This window comes from Rhodnius prolixus, unplaced genomic scaffold, assembly GCF_049639745.1.
Source record: "Rhodnius prolixus isolate KJV_2025 unplaced genomic scaffold, Rpr scaffold_4, whole genome shotgun sequence".
Lineage (NCBI taxonomy): Eukaryota > Metazoa > Arthropoda > Insecta > Hemiptera > Reduviidae > Rhodnius > Rhodnius prolixus.
This window is the reverse complement of record NW_027411614.1, coordinates 45,361,600-45,381,862: the sequence shown is the minus strand read 5'-3', so window position 1 is coordinate 45,381,862 and position 20,263 is coordinate 45,361,600. Positions and strand designations below refer to the sequence as shown.

The 20,263-nt window shown below is 32.6% G+C and overlaps 2 protein-coding genes across 9 annotated transcripts; one reads left to right on the top strand and one right to left on the bottom strand.

The window, feature by feature from the left end:
• The first annotated feature begins 17 nt into the window (after window positions 1-17).
• On the top strand, window positions 18-14,573 carry Top1 (DNA topoisomerase 1). Of its 7 annotated transcripts, none has more exons than XM_074131368.1 (17): window positions 18-160; window positions 370-614; window positions 798-846; window positions 1,256-1,407; window positions 3,507-3,700; window positions 3,785-4,055; window positions 4,585-4,609; window positions 4,682-4,815; window positions 6,861-7,019; window positions 7,128-7,252; window positions 7,332-7,447; window positions 8,430-8,674; window positions 10,029-10,505; window positions 10,584-10,686; window positions 10,756-11,042; window positions 11,299-11,645; window positions 13,031-14,573. In XM_074131368.1, the coding sequence occupies exons 2-17, from the start codon at window positions 573-575 to the stop codon at window positions 13,131-13,133; spliced, it is 2,829 nt and encodes a 942-aa protein (XP_073987469.1). In that variant the 5' UTR covers window positions 18-160; window positions 370-572; the 3' UTR covers window positions 13,134-14,573. The 7 variants fall into 7 exon arrangements, with proteins under 7 accessions (XP_073987469.1, XP_073987468.1, XP_073987467.1 ...); XM_074131367.1 differs by having other exon boundaries at window positions 1,220-1,407; XM_074131366.1 differs by having other exon boundaries at window positions 4,585-4,815.
• Window positions 14,574-16,439: 1,866 nt separating this feature from the next.
• LOC141455895 (ATPase WRNIP1-like) lies at window positions 16,440-20,131 on the bottom strand. 2 transcript variants are annotated; one of them, XM_074131376.1, is made up of 8 exons: window positions 19,879-20,131; window positions 19,464-19,646; window positions 18,422-18,840; window positions 18,200-18,350; window positions 17,937-18,120; window positions 17,000-17,114; window positions 16,629-16,759; window positions 16,440-16,549 (listed from the first exon to the last, which is right to left on the bottom strand). In XM_074131376.1, exons 1-8 carry the CDS (start codon window positions 19,906-19,908, stop codon window positions 16,458-16,460), a joined length of 1,305 nt encoding a protein of 434 aa, XP_073987477.1. In that variant the 5' UTR covers window positions 19,909-20,131; the 3' UTR covers window positions 16,440-16,457. The 2 variants fall into 2 exon arrangements, with proteins under 2 accessions (XP_073987477.1, XP_073987476.1); XM_074131375.1 differs by having other exon boundaries at window positions 19,727-20,130.
• Window positions 20,132-20,263: the final 132 nt, after the last annotated feature.

Below are 20,263 nucleotides of genomic sequence, written 5' to 3'. Positions count from 1 at the left end.
TGTGCATAAATTCGTGGGGGGTTTTCTGATAATAAATAATTAATTCTTTTTCTAAAAGGTTGACTGTTGTTGAGTTAACCACAAGTACTTAATTCTCCATTTTTTATCTATACAGTTAATTTCATGATGGTGTATAGTAATGTAATGAAAAGGCCAAGAGGCAAGTATTGAATTTCATTAGTATTGAAAATTATTTCACTTTAGTAACAAAATAGAACACTGAATTTTCAATATTAATTATATCTACGAAAATGCTTCAACTGATTAACCTTTCCTATACATATACTGTTCTTTCGAGAAAATAAATTTATATTTTTGTAAATTACGTTGTTGTTTACTATTACTTTAAATTATAATTCAATTCTACAGTTTTAAGATGGCAAAATTATCTATAATATAAGAGACGAAAAAAAAGGCCATTGGCACTAACTCCACGCGCAAGCGCAATATGAAGTAGGACTTATACTCTGAGCGTGGCTGGGGCACAAGACTCAGTGCAAAGAGCTAGGATTTTAGTTAGTTTCGTATGGTGAATTCAGCTCTTAGTATTTGCGTTTACTGCTTTCTTAGATATGGAAACAGGCGATGTAATTGGAAATGGCTTAAATGAATCTGTAAGTAAATTTTTGCTTTTTCATAAAATGTGCAAAATTGAATTCAATATTTTTTAAAATAAAACGTCGCATACTAGTAAACCAGTTGAAAATTCTAAGTCCAATATGGCGACTATCGTTTTATTAAAATTAAAAAGTTTTCTAGTTTTATTTTTCCCATTTATGCATAAATCATTTTTGTAGGAAAATCATTCCCACGAAAATACAGGTGCTGCATATAACCATTCCGAAGGTAAGCTGGTTTTTAAGGCAGTCATTCAATTTTTTTTCGTATTTCCATGTCTTTATTTAAGCTTTTTTAGCGTTAATTTTCTTAAAGAATAGAATTTAATTTATTTTTTCATGGTTTTCTGTTTACTTGCATGCATTTTGGTTGATATTTATAGATTTGGTATATAATTTACATGGTTTATATGTTTTGGAAACGGTTCACGCATATATACATATTTCTTATTTCTTTGTATACCGTAATGCGTGGCCACCCAGAGGTCATTGAGTTGTATTGTATTATAAATTTTAAATACTTGATTTTTATTTTATTATAGTGTTTTGTTAGCGTATATGTTTTCTGAGTATTTTATTTTATGTTCCTATTTAACTGTCAGGGACACCATTAATGAATGGTATATCCAATGGGATAGGTGACAGCAAACAGAAAGAGAAAAAGCATAGAGACAGTGATCATCGAGATAAACATAAAGATAAACATCGAGAAAAAGATCATAAACATAAGGATAAAGACCGAGATAAACAGAGGGATAAAGATCGAGAAAAGAATTCGAGTAGTCATAAGGTATATCTTCTTTTTTGTTTCTTATGTTTTTATCCTTTTTAAATTATACCATGTATTAGCTCAGATATAAGAATTAGTTTTCTATTTTTTATTCATTAGACCTTTTCTCAACTATTTTGTTTTTTTTTTTTTTTTAAATTAAAAATCTATCAAATAAAGTTGTTTTTTTATTGATAACTAAAAATAATTTCTGATTTATCACTTGATATTTTAAGTACTTATTAGTGTTATCTAATTAACGAATATTAATAAAAGGTTTTGTAAGGTCAAAGAAAGCTACACGTTTTCTTCAAAAGTTGTGGTATAAATGTTAGAATTGTTTAAAAATATTTTGTATACTTTCTCTTACTAGGTAAGAAAAGTATTTTTGAATTGATTTTGTTGTTCCGATTTTGAGGAAGTATTTCGAATGAATACTATAATTTAGAAAACTTTCTTCTTGCTACATTTTATAATTTCTTCCAGGGATTTAAAGGTTCAAATTTTCAGTAAAGAACAAATGAAAAAAAAGTTGGCTTACATTAAGTTTCCTTTCTCTCTAGTTTCGATAAGAGGAGGATTACGATCAAGTCTAATTTTCGAATTTGATTTCAACGAGAAATACATATCTGTGATGCAGTTTTAGCTGATCACCCCTAATACTTACCGCCTTGTCTTACCGGACAGTTTTAATTCCTACAAAATCCTATAATATGGTTTTTAGATTGTAGGCTGTTTTAGTACATGTGAATCCTTCAGAAATCCCCATTCGGAAATAATGGTTTTCCCTCAATTTTTTTTATACATCCTTGAAGACTACAGATTATGTTATAATTTCGTTCACAGAATGAACACTTGCAAAATTACAATTTTTGTTTTGTTTTAAACATTTGTTCATTCGATTTAAGGCCCTTCTGGGAAATAGGGTGGTTAAAAGTCTCTCTTAATGATTGAACTATACACTGTTACCTAAGTCCGGGGTCGGCAACGCGCAGCCCGTTGCAAGTTTTTGTATGGCCCACCAAGCAATTATAACTCTATATAGTAAAGTAACGATTAGGAAGGCTTTTTAATTATTTATTCTATTATTATTACCTAATTATTTATGCAAACAAACTTTTTAAAAATGAATATCATATAATCAAAATATAGAATGAGATTGACCGATGAAAATTTGCCAAACATTTTGAAGATTTCAATTTCTCAAACCCAACCCGACGTAGATGAATTATCGAAAAACATTCAAGAAAAAAAATAGCATTAAAATTTATTTTTATACAAATAAAGTAAATTATTTTCTTATTTAAGAATTGTCACTCCAACGCTGTTATAGCATGTAATTAAAATAGTTACAAATTTAATTTAATTTATTTATATTTGATTTAAACCTACTTAAGCTATGGTACATACTACATTACCAAACATGACTTTGTAGCCCACTTAAACTTCCGTTCCGATACCACTATGGTGAAATTCTTTTCATAGTAATAAATTTTTAGGGTGATGTATGGGAACGACCGCGACTCTAAAGTCCTTTTATTTTAGAGAACTTATTACTTAGGCCAACAACTTATATTTAGGAAAATTTTAAAGCTTTTAGAAAACCTTGATAATAAGAGTCTTAGAAAATCGTTTGGAGTTAGTGTTGGAGTTGTTTTTAGGTGTGTTGAGGCTTCAAATGATTTTAATTTGGTCAAAATCTACATAAAGATAAATTCTTTTTTATAAATGGTTCTCTGCATTTTTAGAAGCTCAATAAGCAATCAAGGACGTAAGTATTAGGGCATTTCTCCCCCAAAAACTTATTTATTTTCCCTCTCGTACCTACCATTATTTATTTGCTCAATGAAAAAATAAAAAACTATTCGTTTAGCTTTAAAACATACACAAAAAAGATATTTTTATATAAAGAATTTGGCAGATGATGTGGCGGATCCATTGGAGTGAATGAATCTATTAACATAATGGGATGTCTATGTGACAGCAGACCTATTATTGTCTAATATCCTGTATAAGTGATAGATAATTTATTTTAAAGTAAAAAGTACTTAACGCCTAGTAAGGATTTCTATTAAGTTTTATAATTAAAGGGAGTTGTATATGTTTTTTTTATTAAATAGTCAAAGGACGGTCATTCCAGTAGTCATAGTAGTAGTCGAGACAAAGACAAGAATAGAGAGAAAGATCGTGATAGAGATAAAGAAAGAGATAAGGACGGAAAACATAAAAACGACAAGAAGGAAAAGGATCATAAAAGTAATTCCTCATCCAGTAAGGATAAAGAGAAAGAAAAGGATAGGGAACACAGTCATAGGTATGGAACATTTTCTGACCTTTAACTATCCTTAAAACAATTTGAATATTTCCTCTCTTTTTTAATGTATTTATTTTTGTATAGTAAACACAGTTCATCAAGCTCAAAATCGCATTCATCAAGCAAAGATAAAGAAAAATCTAGTAGCAGCTCAAAAGACAAAGAAAGGTCTTCGGACAGAGACAAGGCATCCGACAAGGATAAGTATCGCAGTGACAAAGAAAAATCGAAACATGGCTCAGAGAAATCCAAACATAGCAGCAGTAGTAGCAAGGATAAAGAGAAGAGGGACAAAGATAAGGAGAAAAAAAGCGAAAAGCATCATAGATCAGACAGCGACAGTGCGAGAGATAAAGTTCGTAGTTTTTAATTTTTTATTTATTTTTTTATGCTTTATTTTTTACTTTTTCCACATGTTGCGATGAGAAAGTGTGGTAAACGAATCCAATTTCCGATTAAAAGGGGTTTCGCTGTTTTAAGAAGAGCTTCTGTGGTATAAAGTTGTATATGACCGTCGTTGTTAAAAAACGAAATTCACAAGATGCTGTAACTTAATATTTTGGGTACAACAAAATCTGGCAAATTAAGAATTTCGTTTAAGTTTTTCAGCGCTTTTATACAAACGCATTTTTTTTATTTTTTATTATAAACATTAATGATCATCTTATATAGAACATCTGAATAGAGTCAGAGGTCGATAGTAATTTAAACAAAGTGAAATACGACATTTTTTCTCGCAATAATAATTACCATTAATATTAATGTATATATTATTAGAAAAAGAAATTAACCTTAGTCCAGAGGCAGAAAAAGTTGCCTCATTCTAATAACTTTAACACATTTATAAAATAATAGTTTGCCTAATATAAATATATAATTTACAGGTGAAGAAAGAATCCTTAGAAACAGGTAAATATGAAATTAAAAGTGAATATAGAAATGATATTAAAAAAATTAAAGTTGATTGTGACGAAACCATAGTGAAAGAGGAAGAACATTTTGAAATAAAAGAAGAACCGTATGAGGATCAAGAAAATAGTTCATTTAGTCAAGTAGAAACTACTTTTGAAGATGTTGGCATCAAAGAAGAATTGTCTGATGATGATGCACCTTTGGTAAATTTTACTTTTACATTAGCCTAAAACTAATTTGCACTTGTTTCAGGAAATTATCGTCCCCCCAAAACAATAAAATGGAATTTTAATTATTAAATGTTATTGATTCAAATAAAGCTAAAACAATTTAGATGTTCCAGTCTTACTAATTATTCGCAGTCTTATTAATTCGTGAAACATATTCGTAACTGGTTCGTGAGTTGCTCCACATGTTTTCTTGAATGAAAAATCTACTTGCCTAATTTTTTTTTTTTTAGAGCAAAATATTGCAGCAATAGTCTCCACTTTCAGAATGTCTTACATTGTCCTTGGAATCAGCCTAAAGATTTTTAGCTTTCGAATTGAAGTTCTATTAATTATTCAAAAATGTTTATATGCTTTTGCTTTTACCAATACGAGGGTCGTTTGAAAAGTCCGTGCAAAGTCAGAGAGATAGCACCACTGGCGCGTATCGAGGTTATGTTTAGTTAGTAGCATCTCACACACACCAAGTTTCAGCCAGATCGGTCTATTTCTTTGTGTTTGGCATTCGTTTGAATCGAGGAAGTCGAGTGATTTTCAAAAAATGGACGAAAAAGAATTTCGTGTGTTGATTAAACACTTCTTTATGAAAGGCAAAACGCCTCAGGAGACTAAAGAGAAGCTTGATAAACATTATGGTGACTCTGCACCTTCGATTAGAACAGTTTATAAGTGGTTTCAAAATTTTCGGAGTGGCCATATTGGCACAAGTGACGTTGAACGTTCTGGACGCCCTGTTGAGGTTACTACTCCAGAAATCATTGATAAAATCCATGATATGGTGATGGATGACAGAAGAGTGAAGGTGCGTGAGATTGCTAGTGCTGTGGGCATCTCGAATGAACGGGTACATAATATTTTGCATCAACATTTGGACATGACAAAGCTATCCGCAAGATGGGTGCCGCGATTGCTCACGCTTGACCAAAAACGAAATTGTGTGAAGTGTTGCAAGGACGGTTTGCAGCTGTTCCAGAAAAATCCGCAGGACTTTAAGCGTCGTTTCGTCACTGTGGATGAAACATGGTTACATCACTACACTCCTGAGACCAAAGAACAATGGGTTACCAAGGGGGAATCTGCGCCAAAAAAGGCGAAGACCGTTCCTTCGGCCGGAAAGATTATGGCGACTGTCTTTTGGGATTCGCAAGGAATAATCCTCATCGACTATCTGGAAAAGGGTAAAACTATTACAGGTGCATATTATTCATCGTTATTGGACCGTTTGAAAACCGAGCTGCAAGAAAAACGCCCACGATTGGCCCACAAAAAAACCCTTTTCCATCACGACAACGCACCAGCTCACACCTCAGCAGTTGTGGTCGCAAAATTAATGGAAATAGGGTTCCAACTCGTTTCACATCCCCCCTATTCTCCAGACTTGGCTCCCTAGGACTACTATTTGTTCCCCAATATGAAGAAATGGCTGGCGGGAAAAAGATTTTATTCAAACGAGGAGGTGATTGCAGAAACGAATGGCTATTTTTCAGACTTGGACAAATCCTATTATTCGGAAGGGATCAACAAACTAGAGCAGCGTTGGACGAAGTGTATAAGCCTAAAAGGAGACTATGTTGAAAAATAAAAAAGGTTTACCCAAAAAAATTAAGTAGTTTTTATTTTTGTACGGACTTTTCAAACGACCCTCGTAGATATCTATAACGATTAATTTGGAGGGAAAAAAAGTTTTAAAAACAAACGAAACAGTGGATTTTTTTTTATTTAGAACGTTTCTTGCCTACCACTTAACGTCCATGGACTTAAACGTCTACTCTCCTAGCTATTTTCGCAATTATACAATTTAATTTTTAGTTTCTATAGAAACCATTTTAATCACTAGCTAGCATTTAAAAGCTATTTCAGTTTACCTTACAAATCGAAATTTAAAATGCCTCTATATCAAGAAAAATCAATTTCATTTCGTGATCTATTGCGGAACTTGCCTTGGTACTGTTCAATAATTTAACGTTCATTTCTACGTGCTTCACTTAAATATTAAAAGTTTTATGAATAAAAATTTACAGTCGGCGCGTGTCTCAGTTTTAAAAAGGGAAGCTTCTGATGAAGATGAGGACGACATGCCGTTAGTACTTAAAAAGAAGGTTAAAAAAGAAAGCATTTCCAAAAGGAAAAAGATGAGTGATGATGAAGAGGATGATGAATATTCTGAAGATCTTAAACCAGTAAGTTAATCATTTTCTGAAAGTGGAGGTATTGGTTTAATTTTTTATGTAAAATTATGTTGTTTTTTTTTAAAATAACTATTCCTTCACGTATATAATCTTGTGTAGAAAAAGAAGAAGACGTCCAAAAAACCAAAAGTAAAAGCTGAAAGTCAGGCCCCTAGTAGTCAGTCAGCAGAGCCTAGCCCCAAGAAGAAGAAAGTGAAAGAAGAAGAACAGGAAGTTTGGAGATGGTATATTTCTTAAGTAATATAAAAACATAGATTATTCGGTTGTAAATATTTTAATAACTTAGTTAATTTGCCTCTAAAGGTGGGAAGAGGAGAAAAAAGATGATGGCGTAAAATGGAATTACTTAGAGCACAAAGGTCCCGTGTTTGCTCCCCCCTATGAACCTTTGCCCAAAGATGTTAAATTATTGTATGATGGTAGGTACAAATTGATTTAATTAAATTAATCAATACATTTGATTTAAGTTAACTGATTATTTGATGGATGAGTAAAAAAAAGAAAGTCGCATTTTCATAAAATTTTATTGTTTTATATTAAGAACATAAAGTTAATATTGATATTGTCGAATGTTTGAAATTTATGTCGAGGCCCTTATTAATTTTTTATGGCTTAGAATTCTTGAAGTGCAGCTAACCTACTTGACCTCACCAAATTGATGAATTGCGGTCCGAAAACTAATCGATTAAAAAAAGCCAAATCAGGGGGATGAATATAGGGGTTATAGTTACACGTTAATTATGAGATCATTCTTGATTGTTCAGTTGGATCAATTTCGATATATTGTGCAGATTACTATGTGATTATTTATTATTTTAAGGGGTCAACTAAAAACAGGCTACTTCTGAACCATATCTGCAAACCTTATTTTCCAACTATACACCGTAGATGTGGGCAACGATTTTAGCAACTAAGATTAATTAATAAATCGATGATTTCTTTATAATAATAAAACTCACCATCACTTCTTCATTCTTATTTCTTCTTCTTCTTCTTCTTCATTTTGACTTCTGATGAACCAATTATCCAGTGGATTTTCAATTAGCTTTCGAAAATTTGCTAAACGAGCACTGCTGGACGTAATCTATCTTCATTTTTGGCGAACGTATACAGATTCTGGTATATAGTGCTAATAATTTCCTGTCTTGAATCTTTTAAAACAACCTTGAGCAAATCTAATAAAATCCTTTCCACTTACCTTTCAAAAAAAAAAGAATTTGTATTATGTTTAAAGAAAATTTGATTCAAGTTAAATATTATTCACAGCTAGGTTTTAGAAAAATGAACAGAGTTCATTTTAATCAATAATTCAGAGTTCAATAATAATTTAAACAAAATGAAAAACGACATTTTTTACTCCCTATAATAATTACCATTAACTATTTGTGAATATTTTATTAGGGAAAGAAATTCACCTCAGTCCAGAGGCAGAAGAAGTTGCCTCATTCTATGCCCGTATGATTGAACATGATTACACTTCAAAAGATGTGTTCAATAATAATTTCTTCAAAGATTGGCGTAAAACTATGACGTCCAAAGAGAAAGAATTGATTACCGATCTCAAAAAGTGCAATTTCAAAAAAATGCATGCCTATTTTATTAAAAAATCTGAAGAAAGAAAGGCTATGTCAAAAGAAGAGAAGAAGGTATTTTTATTATTTTACTTTATTTATTCGATTATTTCCTTTTTATGAATAATTTGAATTCTACTAATTAGTGTTCTACGAGTCCGCCACTAACTTAGTTTAACTACCTCACCAACACTCATATTAAACAAACGTAATGATTTTTGCAATTACTTGAGTTTTGCGAATCGCACGCCCAAACTTACTTGTAGTTGTCCACTTTGTCGGCTATTAATTTCTATAATCAACTGAGACAGATTAACTGTTAATGGGCTACAAAAGACATGGCCGGAAGATGTGCTGATTAATTGTAGTAAAGATTCTAAACCTGAGGAGTTTAGGTTTGCTTACGTTTTAGGCTTAACCTGGGATAAATAAAATAAAATTTAATATGTATTTATACACTCTGAGCCTGCGTTTAGCAGTTTCGACCATGGGTATGGATACACTCAAACCACTATAAAACCAAAACCTCCTTAGGTAAGAAAATCCACCAAACTTATCTCAGTACATTTGAGCGGTAATATGCTTTTCAGACACCTGCTTTTCTCTATTTCAAGAAGGCCGCAAGTCTGGCTCACCATTGCTTTTTCCGGCAATTTGGTTTATCTGCTAGATCAATGGTTCCCAAAGTGGTCCCTACGGACCCCCAGGGATCCCCGGTAACATTCAGGGGGTCCGTGGAAAATTAAAATTGATTTGGGGGTCCCTGAACAATGTCAGGGAGTCCGCGCAAGGTTCAATATAAAATAATAAAACTGTGATCCATTTTTATTATTATGGAAATTAGAAACTAACAAGGTGACCAAATAAATTTAATCAAAACTAAAAGAGTAATATCTGCGTTTGTTGCAAAACATTTTCTGTAAATACAAAACTTGGGAAGAGGAGAACGTTCTTAGTTTCCAAATCTTTTGAAATTGTAAAATAGAGATGAAAATTTGCTTGCTCACTGTCGAACACTTAACGACTCTTCACTTGGGGGTCCGTGGGCAAGTTTTGACTATAAAAAGGGGTCCATGGGTCAAAAAAGTTTGGGAACCACTGTGCTAGATCTTTTCGATCTCCTTTCATCTGATGATTTTTCACTCAGCTCTACCTCCAGATCGAAAATATTTTTTAAACTTTTCCCTTTCAAATTATTCTACAGCTTGGGTAGTAAGAAAGTTCAAATTTTTGCAAAATTAAAACCGTTAATTAAAGTGTCAGACGCCAATAACTTCTAGTAGGAGGCAGTACTAAAACCTTTGATGTAGAAATTGAGCATTCATTCTGAAGCTCCTCTCACTCATGAAATTGCGTGGGTATCTTTCATTAGGCCTTTTTTTTCGATTTTAGAGATTTCAGTTTTATTATGTCTGTATTTATTTTGCAGGCATTGAAAGAACAAAACGAAGAATTGATTAAAGAGTATGGGTTCTGTACTATAGATGGACATAAAGAAAAAATTGGTAATTTTAAAATAGAACCGCCAAGTTTGTTTAGAGGACGTGGTGAACATCCCAAAATGGGCATGTTAAAGAAGAGAGTGATGCCAGAAGATGTGCTGATTAATTGTAGTAAAGATTCCAAATATCCACAACCACCACCCGGCCATAAGTGGAAAGAGATTCGACATGATAATACAGTTACTTGGCTGGCAAGTTGGACGGAAAATGTACAAGGTCAGGTGAAATATGTCATGTTGAATCCATCTTCAAAATTGAAGGGTGAAAAGGATATGCAAAAATATGAAACAGCAAGAAAATTAGCTCATTCCATTGAGAAAATTCGACGGGAATATCGTGAAGATTGGAAGTCAAAGGAGATGCGCATCAGACAGCGGTCGGTTGCGTTGTACTTCATCGATAAAGTAAATAAGTAACTTGTCTTCTTTCTAATTGAAGTTATCGTGTCGTGAAACAAAGCTATATTTTGTTGTAAATTACAGCTTGCTCTGAGAGCTGGTAACGAAAAAGATGAAGACCAGGCCGATACTGTTGGTTGTTGTTCCTTGCGTGTTGAACACATTCAATTACACGAAGAAAAAGATGGTATTTTTTGAAATTTATATCTTGCTATTATTTTTTAAATATAGTTTAATTCATAGTTTTCTCTTTTAGGCAAACAATACGTAGTCGTATTTGATTTTCTTGGTAAAGATTCTATACGCTATTACAATGAAGTGCCCGTTGAAAAGAGGGTTTTTAAAAATTTGCAACTCTTTATGGAAGGCAAAAACGGCAGCGATGATCTCTTTGATAGGTTAAATACCTTGATATTAAATAAACATTTAAATGAACTTATGGAAGGATTAACCGCCAAGGTATTCCGTACATACAACGCTTCGTGGACATTACAGGAACAGTTAAAGGAACTTACAGATCCTGGATATTCGCTCCCAGAAATGGTAAATTGTGACAAATATTTTAATGTATTCAAATATTTGTTCCATTGCTTGGAAGTTCTAGCGATAATTAAATGAAGTTCTTTTTGAGCTGTTCGACCTGTTAAGAGTTGTCTAAATATAGATTATTTGAAACTGATTTCTTGAGTGGTAGGCCTTTCAAACATTAAGTTCTAATTTATTATACATTCAAATGTTATTCTATGTTTAAATAAAACTATAAATTCTTTGCCAATCAGTTTCAATCAATTTCTTTCAGATCCTGGCATATAATCGAGCCAATAGAGCAGTCGCTATACTTTGTAACCATCAAAGATCAGTTCCTAAATCGCATCAGAAATCAATGGAAAATCTTAAAGAAAAAATTGCCACAAAAAAAGAACAAATAGAAGAAGCAGAAAAACAATATAAATTTGCAAAGAAAGATGCGAAAAAAGGCTCAGCAAAAGAACAGATAGTTGCGGATAAAAAGAAAAAAGCTTTAGAACGTTTAAAACAACAATTAACAAAGCTGGAGGTTCAGGAAACTGACAAGGAAGAGAACAAAACTATCGCCTTAGGAACCTCAAAGTTGAACTATTTAGATCCTAGGATATCTGTAGCGTGGTAAGTTTTTAGTACATACGATATACTAATCTAATCTAATCTAATCATTGGCGCTACAGCCCATTAAGGGCCTTGGCCTCCATCAACAAATCTCTCCACTCGGAACGATCCCCGACTTTCCTCCTCCACTGCCCAATACGGAGTCTTTGGAGGTCTGCCTCCACATCCTGCAGCCAGCGCAGCCTCGGGCGACCCCTTGGCCTTCTCCCTCCAGGATGTCCCTCATATATTTTGCGGGGCCATCTCTCCCTCTCCATCCGGTGCAGGTGACCCAACCACTGGAGCCTTCTCAATTTTACACATGACACCAAGGTGTCCTCTCCGAACAGTTGGTATAGCTCCGTGTTTTTCCGAATCCGGAAAACCCCGTCTTCGCTCACTGGGCCGAATAGGCATCGTAGCACTTTCCTCTCCCAACAGTCCAATCTGGCTTCCTCTGCCACTGTCAGGGTCCAAGTCTCCGACCCGTACATCACTACAGGTCTAAGCACTGTTTTGTATATGGTGATCTTGGCCTTCCTGGAAACATCTTTTTTCCGGAGCGTTCTTTTCGGAGCACCCAGGCACTTGTTTCCTGCCGTCAGTCTGCTCCTAATGTCCTGGCCTACCTCATTCTTGGATGTGAGGATAGTTCCAAGATACTTGAAAGCCCCCACTCCTTCGAAACGGTGTTACCCGACCTCGAGGTCGCAGAACCTTCTTCCATTTCTTGTGGTCACCATATACTTAGTTTTTTCTTCATGGATACGATATACTCTAAATTAAAATAAAGAGGCATTACTGCGAAAAGTGAATACCTTCTTAAGAGGAGTTTACAAAATCAAAACTGGCCAGGATATTATATATATAAACCGGGGCAGGTGTAGGTCTAGTGATAATGAAGCGTGGTTTTGGGAGATCCCAAGTTCGAATCCCGTATATAACTAATTTTTATTAGTTGGAAAAAATGCCTTTTGTATATATAAAAAAAAAAAAAAAAAATAGTAAAGAATGCCGTCTGCCCCGTCCCCAAACCCTAATTGTTAATTTGGCCTTAAGCCCTCAAAAAAGTAGGCAATTGATTACTTTACCTTGTAAGAAACCATGCTGTCAACTATCTAGTCAGTTTTCATTGGAAATATCAGTTTTTCTTCGTCCGAAAAAAGTATAATTCTTTCTCCTTTTCTAGTTTGAAGTTTTTCCTAAACTTTATTTTAAATAAAATTTGGGAATTTTTAATTTTATATAAAAAAAAAGAGGAAAAATATGTCAGAGTTGGGTGTTTTAATTAACATGATCCTTTTTCGTGCAGTTTTTGATGATAAATCCTGCTATACAGTTTTGATAATTATAGACACCCTTTGTCTATATTATTTCATCAATTAATTTTCTTTCTTTTGTTTCAGGTGCAAGAAATACAATGTACCGATAGATAAAATCTACAATAAAACCCAACGTGATAAGTTTAGATGGGCTATAGATATGGCTGGGCCAGATTATGTATTCTAAATAAAAATAAATGAAAGAGGAGGTAAAAGTAACAATAAAAACCTCGAAAAAATGGAACTAGTGAAACAAAAAACACTTTTTTTTAAGTAAATATATTAAAAAAAAACTTTTTGAAGAAACCCGAACAACTCTTGCGGTGTTTTGTGAAATGTACATTGTGATTTAGCCGTACAAGTGTTTGTATTTTATGTTGTTTTTTTTTTAATTTTTATTTTATAAACAATTTTTTTTTAATTATTTAAGAAAAACTCCTTTATTCTAAATTAAAATTTATAAATATATATATATATAAAACATAAAAAAAAAAAAAAATAATTAAAACATCGTGCGTGATATTGTGTACTTGTGAGACAACTTTACTTTTTCCAAACATTTTAATTTTCGTACTGTTTAAAGAACCATTCTGTGTTCTTTTTACTCTCGAAAACTCGGGATCATCTACAGTAATAATTTTTTTTCGTGTCCATAATTTAGTTAAAACTGTAATTTATTATTATTATTATTATTTTTTTATGTAACAAGTTAGTTACATTAAGAAGCTATATATATGCAATAAATTTTATTTATTTATACATATTTCATAAATAATTTTACTCTTTTTCCCGTATAAAATGGGGAACATCGGTCCGATTTCGCAGTTTTTTGGAAGTTTATCGGAATGCAGAGTCCGTAGTGGCAAATATCCACAAGTAGCTCATTAATCTTAACCGGATAAACATCAATAATTTAGTGGTCAATTCTTTCTTGACTGAGGGGCTCGTGTTCATTGCCACAATTCCATACAAAATAAGCAGGAGCCGGACTTTTGAACTGAGGAGGCTCCTCCTAAATAGGTTTCCGTTACTTACGATATCGAGTGAATGGAGGTCCTTTAGACAGAATGATAGGTGAATTTTGGAATGTTAACTATAATTAACTGTGAAAAGATTAGGAAATAGTTTTTTAAAAAAAATGATCACAAATTATAGTTGCAATTTAATTTTAATATTTTTTTTTTTTTTTGTCCTATAATTGTGCATTTCCAATGAAATTGCTACTGTAATTTATTATATATATGTAATAAATAAGAGAAAACATGTAATGACGTAACAAATTAAACAAAAAATGACGTATTTAGGAAGTATTTTTTAAATCTACTTTTAGGTAATATTTTTGTTTTCTTTTTTTTTTCAATTGTAACATACCTATCAAAAAATAAAAAAAATTGTAAATATATTTCCCAAAAATAATTGCCGTTCTGAAAAGAAAAAATACTTTTCCTCCCCCAAATGTACCTAATTTTTAAGAGAAGATTTTACCTATACAATAAATAGAAATAAATTATATATTTAAATATATATAAAACTGTTTCTTACAAATTGTATGTTGTACAGATATTTTTAGTATTTAATTTTTTTTTTTTTTTGGCAAATTTGAAATAAAAAAAAATTTCTATGTGCACGTTCTTCGTCTTATTATTTTATTTAAATATTTAAGTGGTTTTTTTTTTATTTATTATTATTTTTTTAATTGGATCTTCTGGCTTCTTCTCACTCTATTAAAATTAAGAATTTAAAATTTTCTGAAACAGTGGGCTTGACTGGCTGGGAGATGATCACATGGTACGTGCTAAGTCACCGTCCATTGCAACTAAGTTGGTGAAAAACAAAAGTATAGAAAGTTCAATCTATATTCTGCTTTGGCACTCCCAAAGGACTTGGCAGCAATCAAAATCACTAAACCTAAAGTTTATTGAAGTTTCACTGGCATAGTACTAAAGGTAGATTCTATTTACTTTTGGACATTTAACAGTCTAGTGCTACGAAAATATTTACAAATTTATTGTACGCATTATGGTAGAGTAATATTCCAAATTTTTCAGCGCTCCAGTTCAATTTATTTTCAAATATACAGGATTAATGGCAACATAGAAATTCCAGTCCTAAAATCCTAAGTAGATGCTTCCAGTTTACAGTACAAATTATATCTTGAAACACGAAAAAAAGAGCATGTAATAAATAGTGTAAATTGTAATGTAGAAAACTCTCAAGAAATTCTATCTTTTCTGATTCTTATTGAGACATGAATCGCAACAACTACTTCCCGATTCTTTCTCCCCTTCCTAGAATATAATTTATTTCATGCAGCATTGAAAAACTAGATTTTATATCCTTTAGTCGGCTAAAAGGTAGGCATTACTTTTATATTGAACTATTAGCTGTACAGTTTTTATTTTGTTAAGGACTTCAGTTGAAGAGCTCTTGTACAAAAACAAAAAACTGTTTAGTTTCTATTTTATTTTCGAGGCAGTTACATCAAAGCCACGAAAATCTAAATACTGATTAAGATAATAAATTTCCGTTAGTTGATGATTGTGACAAAAAATTTACTTTACTAATTGTAAAAGCAATAAAACAGCTTCAACCTGATTTCCCGTATATATTTAGACTATACCAAGGGTCTTCAACCTGGGTTCCGCTAGAGATCACTACTTGCTGAGCCAAAACAAATCAACTATACAAGTCCATGTAGGAACGGGGTAAGTGGTCTGTCTTATTAAAATATTTTCGTTATGATGGTTTTTGGTTTATTTCGATCGTTGTAGATGGATGATTTTTGGGGAATATCAACAGTTATGATGATATAGCTCTACATTAAACTTCACAAATTTTTTTTTTTAAGAAGGTAGTAAAAATTACCGAAACGTTGGTATAAAGCAAAAAAGTTGTATTTATTGATGACCGCACCTCGATATTCCCCAAAAATCATTTTCATTAATGTAATATTTAAATAAAAATTAAACTATTAATATAAATTGGATAAAAATATAGAACATGGATTTACTATTCAACTTGACGAAACTACAGGTACAGTTGGATTAGCGATCTTGCGCGTTATTGTGATATATCCATGGAACGGCTGCTCAAGAAGATACGCTTTGCTAATTTGCAAAAGTCTGCCAACCAGTACAACAACGGAAGAAATTTTTAATTTTATAGATACATATTTCAAAAAGCAAGATATATCTTGGGATTTATGTCGTGAAGTGTGTACAGATGGAGCTAAGGCAATGTTTGGTTAATTGATTGACCCCTGGACTATACTGTTTTATGGCATAAGTTTTAGATGTCAAATTGATTTAAAAGGATTCTGAACGCTTGTGAATTTCGGTTTATTGAACCTGCTTGCAAAAAAACAAAAACAAAATGCTGCTTAGAAGACGTCCTTCTGGTTAGTAAAAGTTAGCATGTTTTGTGAATATAATAGATAGCTTTCATCCATGTTTGAGTTGAAGACAATTATGGGAAATAATCATAAAAACGTATGTAGCTTTAATAATAAGTTTTATTGAAAGAAAGAAATATTTTCCAAACCTTCTGGCATATAAGTTAAGCCGGACTCATCTTTGTGATTCATGTTGTAGCCCTTAGCATAACCTTTAAAAAAAAATACATATATATCTGCTACATATTCTTGAAAACATTGCAATAAGAAACTTAGAACTAAGACACAAACCTAATTCCCTCATTAATCTTGTAGGTGCATTTCGAAGATGGAGCGGTACAGATGGTAACGGCCCTTTATGGTTTTGTACACATTCTTTAGCCTTTCCATATGCATGGTAAACTTCTTGTGATTTATAAGTCCTAAAAAAAAAAATAATATATTGGATACACAAGAACAATGTACGTGAACTAATCACTCTCAAAACTTTACAATCCAAAATTTACATTCATAAAACTAAGTGTACTATAGACATATAGTAATTTTAAACATTTTTGTAAAAAATAAGAGATCGAACGTTTGACTCTTCAAGTAAAGAACTAGAAAGAAAAAAAATTCGTAATGGAAAAGAGAGGTTAATAATTAGATTTCAATTAGATTACCTTGCTAAATATACTGCAACTTGAGCTAGCAAGACATCACATTCTGGCTTTCCTATTAGCTGACAACCTTGCATTGCTGAGACTGCCAGTGTTAAAGCCATTGGGTCTACTAAACCTTTAAAAATAGATTTTATTAGGTTGTTTTAATTTAAACAAGAAAGATATGAGGCCTCTGCACCTGCGGAACTTTTGACTCCTGGATCTAGTAAAAAGAGGAAAGTTATCAACCATTATAGACCTTTAGAAGCCTATTTTGGCTGCAGTGCCTGGAGGACAGGACTCATCAAAGCTATTACAGGTACACTTAAGCTCACGTCTGTTTTTAAACTGTGGATGAAATTCAGTGGTTTTGTGCTGAAATGGTACCTGACTTCGAAAGCATAAGTTTTGATTCGAGTTTCGATAATACACTTGAGATTTTCTTTGTTTAAAGGGGATCCTAAAGTACTGCCTGTAGTGAGGGAATACTGTCTAGAGGCCGATTATTCACTTGCGAAAACGAACACAGATAAAAAGGTAGAAGACTTCTTTCTGGAAAACATGAGAATTTTACATGATTTCTTCTTAATTTCTGATCTAACTCCTCTTCTTCAGGGATCTTAGCGTTCCTGTGCTAGCCAAACTACTAAACAATTTCACTGGCCTACTCAACCGTTACAAAATGCATATAGGAGCTGCAAAGGTATATGATGTGTTTGCCATTACTTAGGTTTACCGAACCCACAAACTCTATTTGTTACCCACACATACACTTTGCCATGTCCATGAACAAAAATTTAAGGGAACCACAAAAGTCTTTTTAATCGAAGCGAACTTCACTTTACTAAATCACCTACACAAATCTAATGTAATCACATTAATTAAAATTTGAAAAGTCTCTCTGCGCCAATGAGCAGAGATGTTGATGCGACTTAAATTAAAATAAAATTGGTCCTACCAACATCTTCACTAGCTGCCCTCACCAGTCTTCTAGCGATGAATAGTGGGTCTTCACCACCTTCTAGCATTCTTGCTAGCCAATATAAGGATGCATTATCGTCTGACGCTCGAATAGATTTATGCAATGCAGATATAATATTGTAATGTTCTTCACCTTTTCTATCATATAACAAATGTGAACGCTAAAATAAAAAATTGTATTTACATTTACAAGTCAAAACATTTCAATCATTCGCTTAAAAAGCTATGGCTATAACATACTTTTATTCCTTCTTTGATGTCGTCTAAAGTTATATGCAAAGATTTCCCTTCATTAGATTCTACAGCCATTTGCAAACTATTAAGTGCTATCCTAGCATCTCCATCACAGATTTCAGACAACCAAGAAATGGAATCCTTATTTATTGTTGGCCTAAAATAACAATAATAACTTAAGAATTTATTTCTGATTCTTAATATTTTACAGACATTATTAATTCGTACCTTGAATTACTTTTTACATTATCACTTGATTCATCAACTATTTCTATGTTTAAATTATTTACAGCTTTAGATAATAAAGTCGAAATATCAGAAGTTCCAAGTTTCTCCAAAACAAACACCCTACATCTGCTCAAGAGTGCTGAATTCAGGCTAAACGATGGATTCTCAGTGGTAGCTCCAATTAATGTTATGATACCACTTTCTACGTGAGGCAGGAAAATATCTTGTTGTAATTTATTAAACCTATGAATTTCATCCATAAAAAGTACTGTGTGCCTCTTTGATAAATTTATTTCGTTTTTCGCTACTTTTACTATTTCTTTTACATCATTAACCCCTGCTAAAGTTGCAGACAGTTTGATAAATCTAACTTTGTGTTTAGCTTGACACATTTTGTGTATGATATGAGCTAAAGATGTCTGAAAGAAAAAATTAAAAAATATGTAAATATACATATATTGTCATATACTAAATATTGAGCCTGCACTGCCTTAACGCAAAAAGAGGACTGCCTCCTTAAGGCTTCGCTTCTCAAGAGTTTTTCTAGGGAAAGTGACATAGAATATTGAATTGGAAAGCAATACGATGGTTTATGAAAGAATATAGTGTAAAACTCTAAAAGGAACAGGTGATTTGGCCCGCTTCCTTCCATTAGACGCGTCAAATAATATGCAGTAAGCACTGTAGGGCCTGTTATATTCCTTACGTTAAAGGGAACATAAAGTAAGGCTTTATAGCAGCGAAAATTAAGATAATCTCCCAACAGACTCAGCTAAAATAGTTCAGGCAGGCCAAACTGCCGAACCATAATCTCTCACATTCTTTTTGAATAATTCAGAACTTGGCAAGCCTAAGTACACGGGCTGGAAATCTGTTGTTTATAAAATACAGTACACAGAATTTAATCGTCTACAAACAGTAAAATTAAATAATCTGAAAGATTCGAGGGTGCAGAGCTAGAATTGTCTAAGCGCAGCTACAACACTATCTCTGGTAGTTAACAAAGATACAGTCAATTCATTTCCAAATATATTTAACTTACTTTTCCACATCCTGGAGGACCCCACATTATCATGCTTGGAATGTTTTGTTGTTCCAGTAAATTTCGAAATACAGTATTTGATGCTAGGATATGCTGCTGACCTACGAAATCTTGGAGTGAAGTAGGGCGCATTCTTTCTGCTAATGGTATTTTTGTATTCTCTAGTTCTTTCTTCTCTTGATTCTGCAGAGAAAAAAAATCTATACATAAATTACGTACTAATTTTGGCTCATATAACACAACTAATCCAAGGGAACAATTACACTTTTCTCAGTCACGCTCGTGGAAGCAAAAGAATCATTACATTCATTACTTGATTTATGTCTTTTAGGAGAAGAAAAAAAAGATTTTTTAGAAGCACTATCTTCGCAACCCCTCTTAGGAACAAATTCATTGGAAGAGTTGAGAAACAAACATTTTTCGGCGTGTATTTCAATTTCTTCATTACTGAATTCTTTTTCACAAATAGGGCAGGCTGTTTTATTAGAAGAAAACATTTTTTTTTTATATGTTGAAAAATTCTATGCAATCTGATATCATGCAACTCGAAATAAATTAACCAAAACACATTACTATTACATCAGTGATCACTAAAAGTTCTGTCGTCCTTAACATAAGCATTAATTAAGGTAAGGAAGGTTCTACTTCAAGTGTGATTTGTGACTTTTCCCTCTTTTTGAATCAGCCCGCCTTTGTCACTCCTACCTTTCCAATATCTTTCATTTAAAATTAAAGATTATGATTATGTGCTTTTAGGGGATTGTTTCAGAAATATTTATTTCGTTTTATATGAGAAAGAT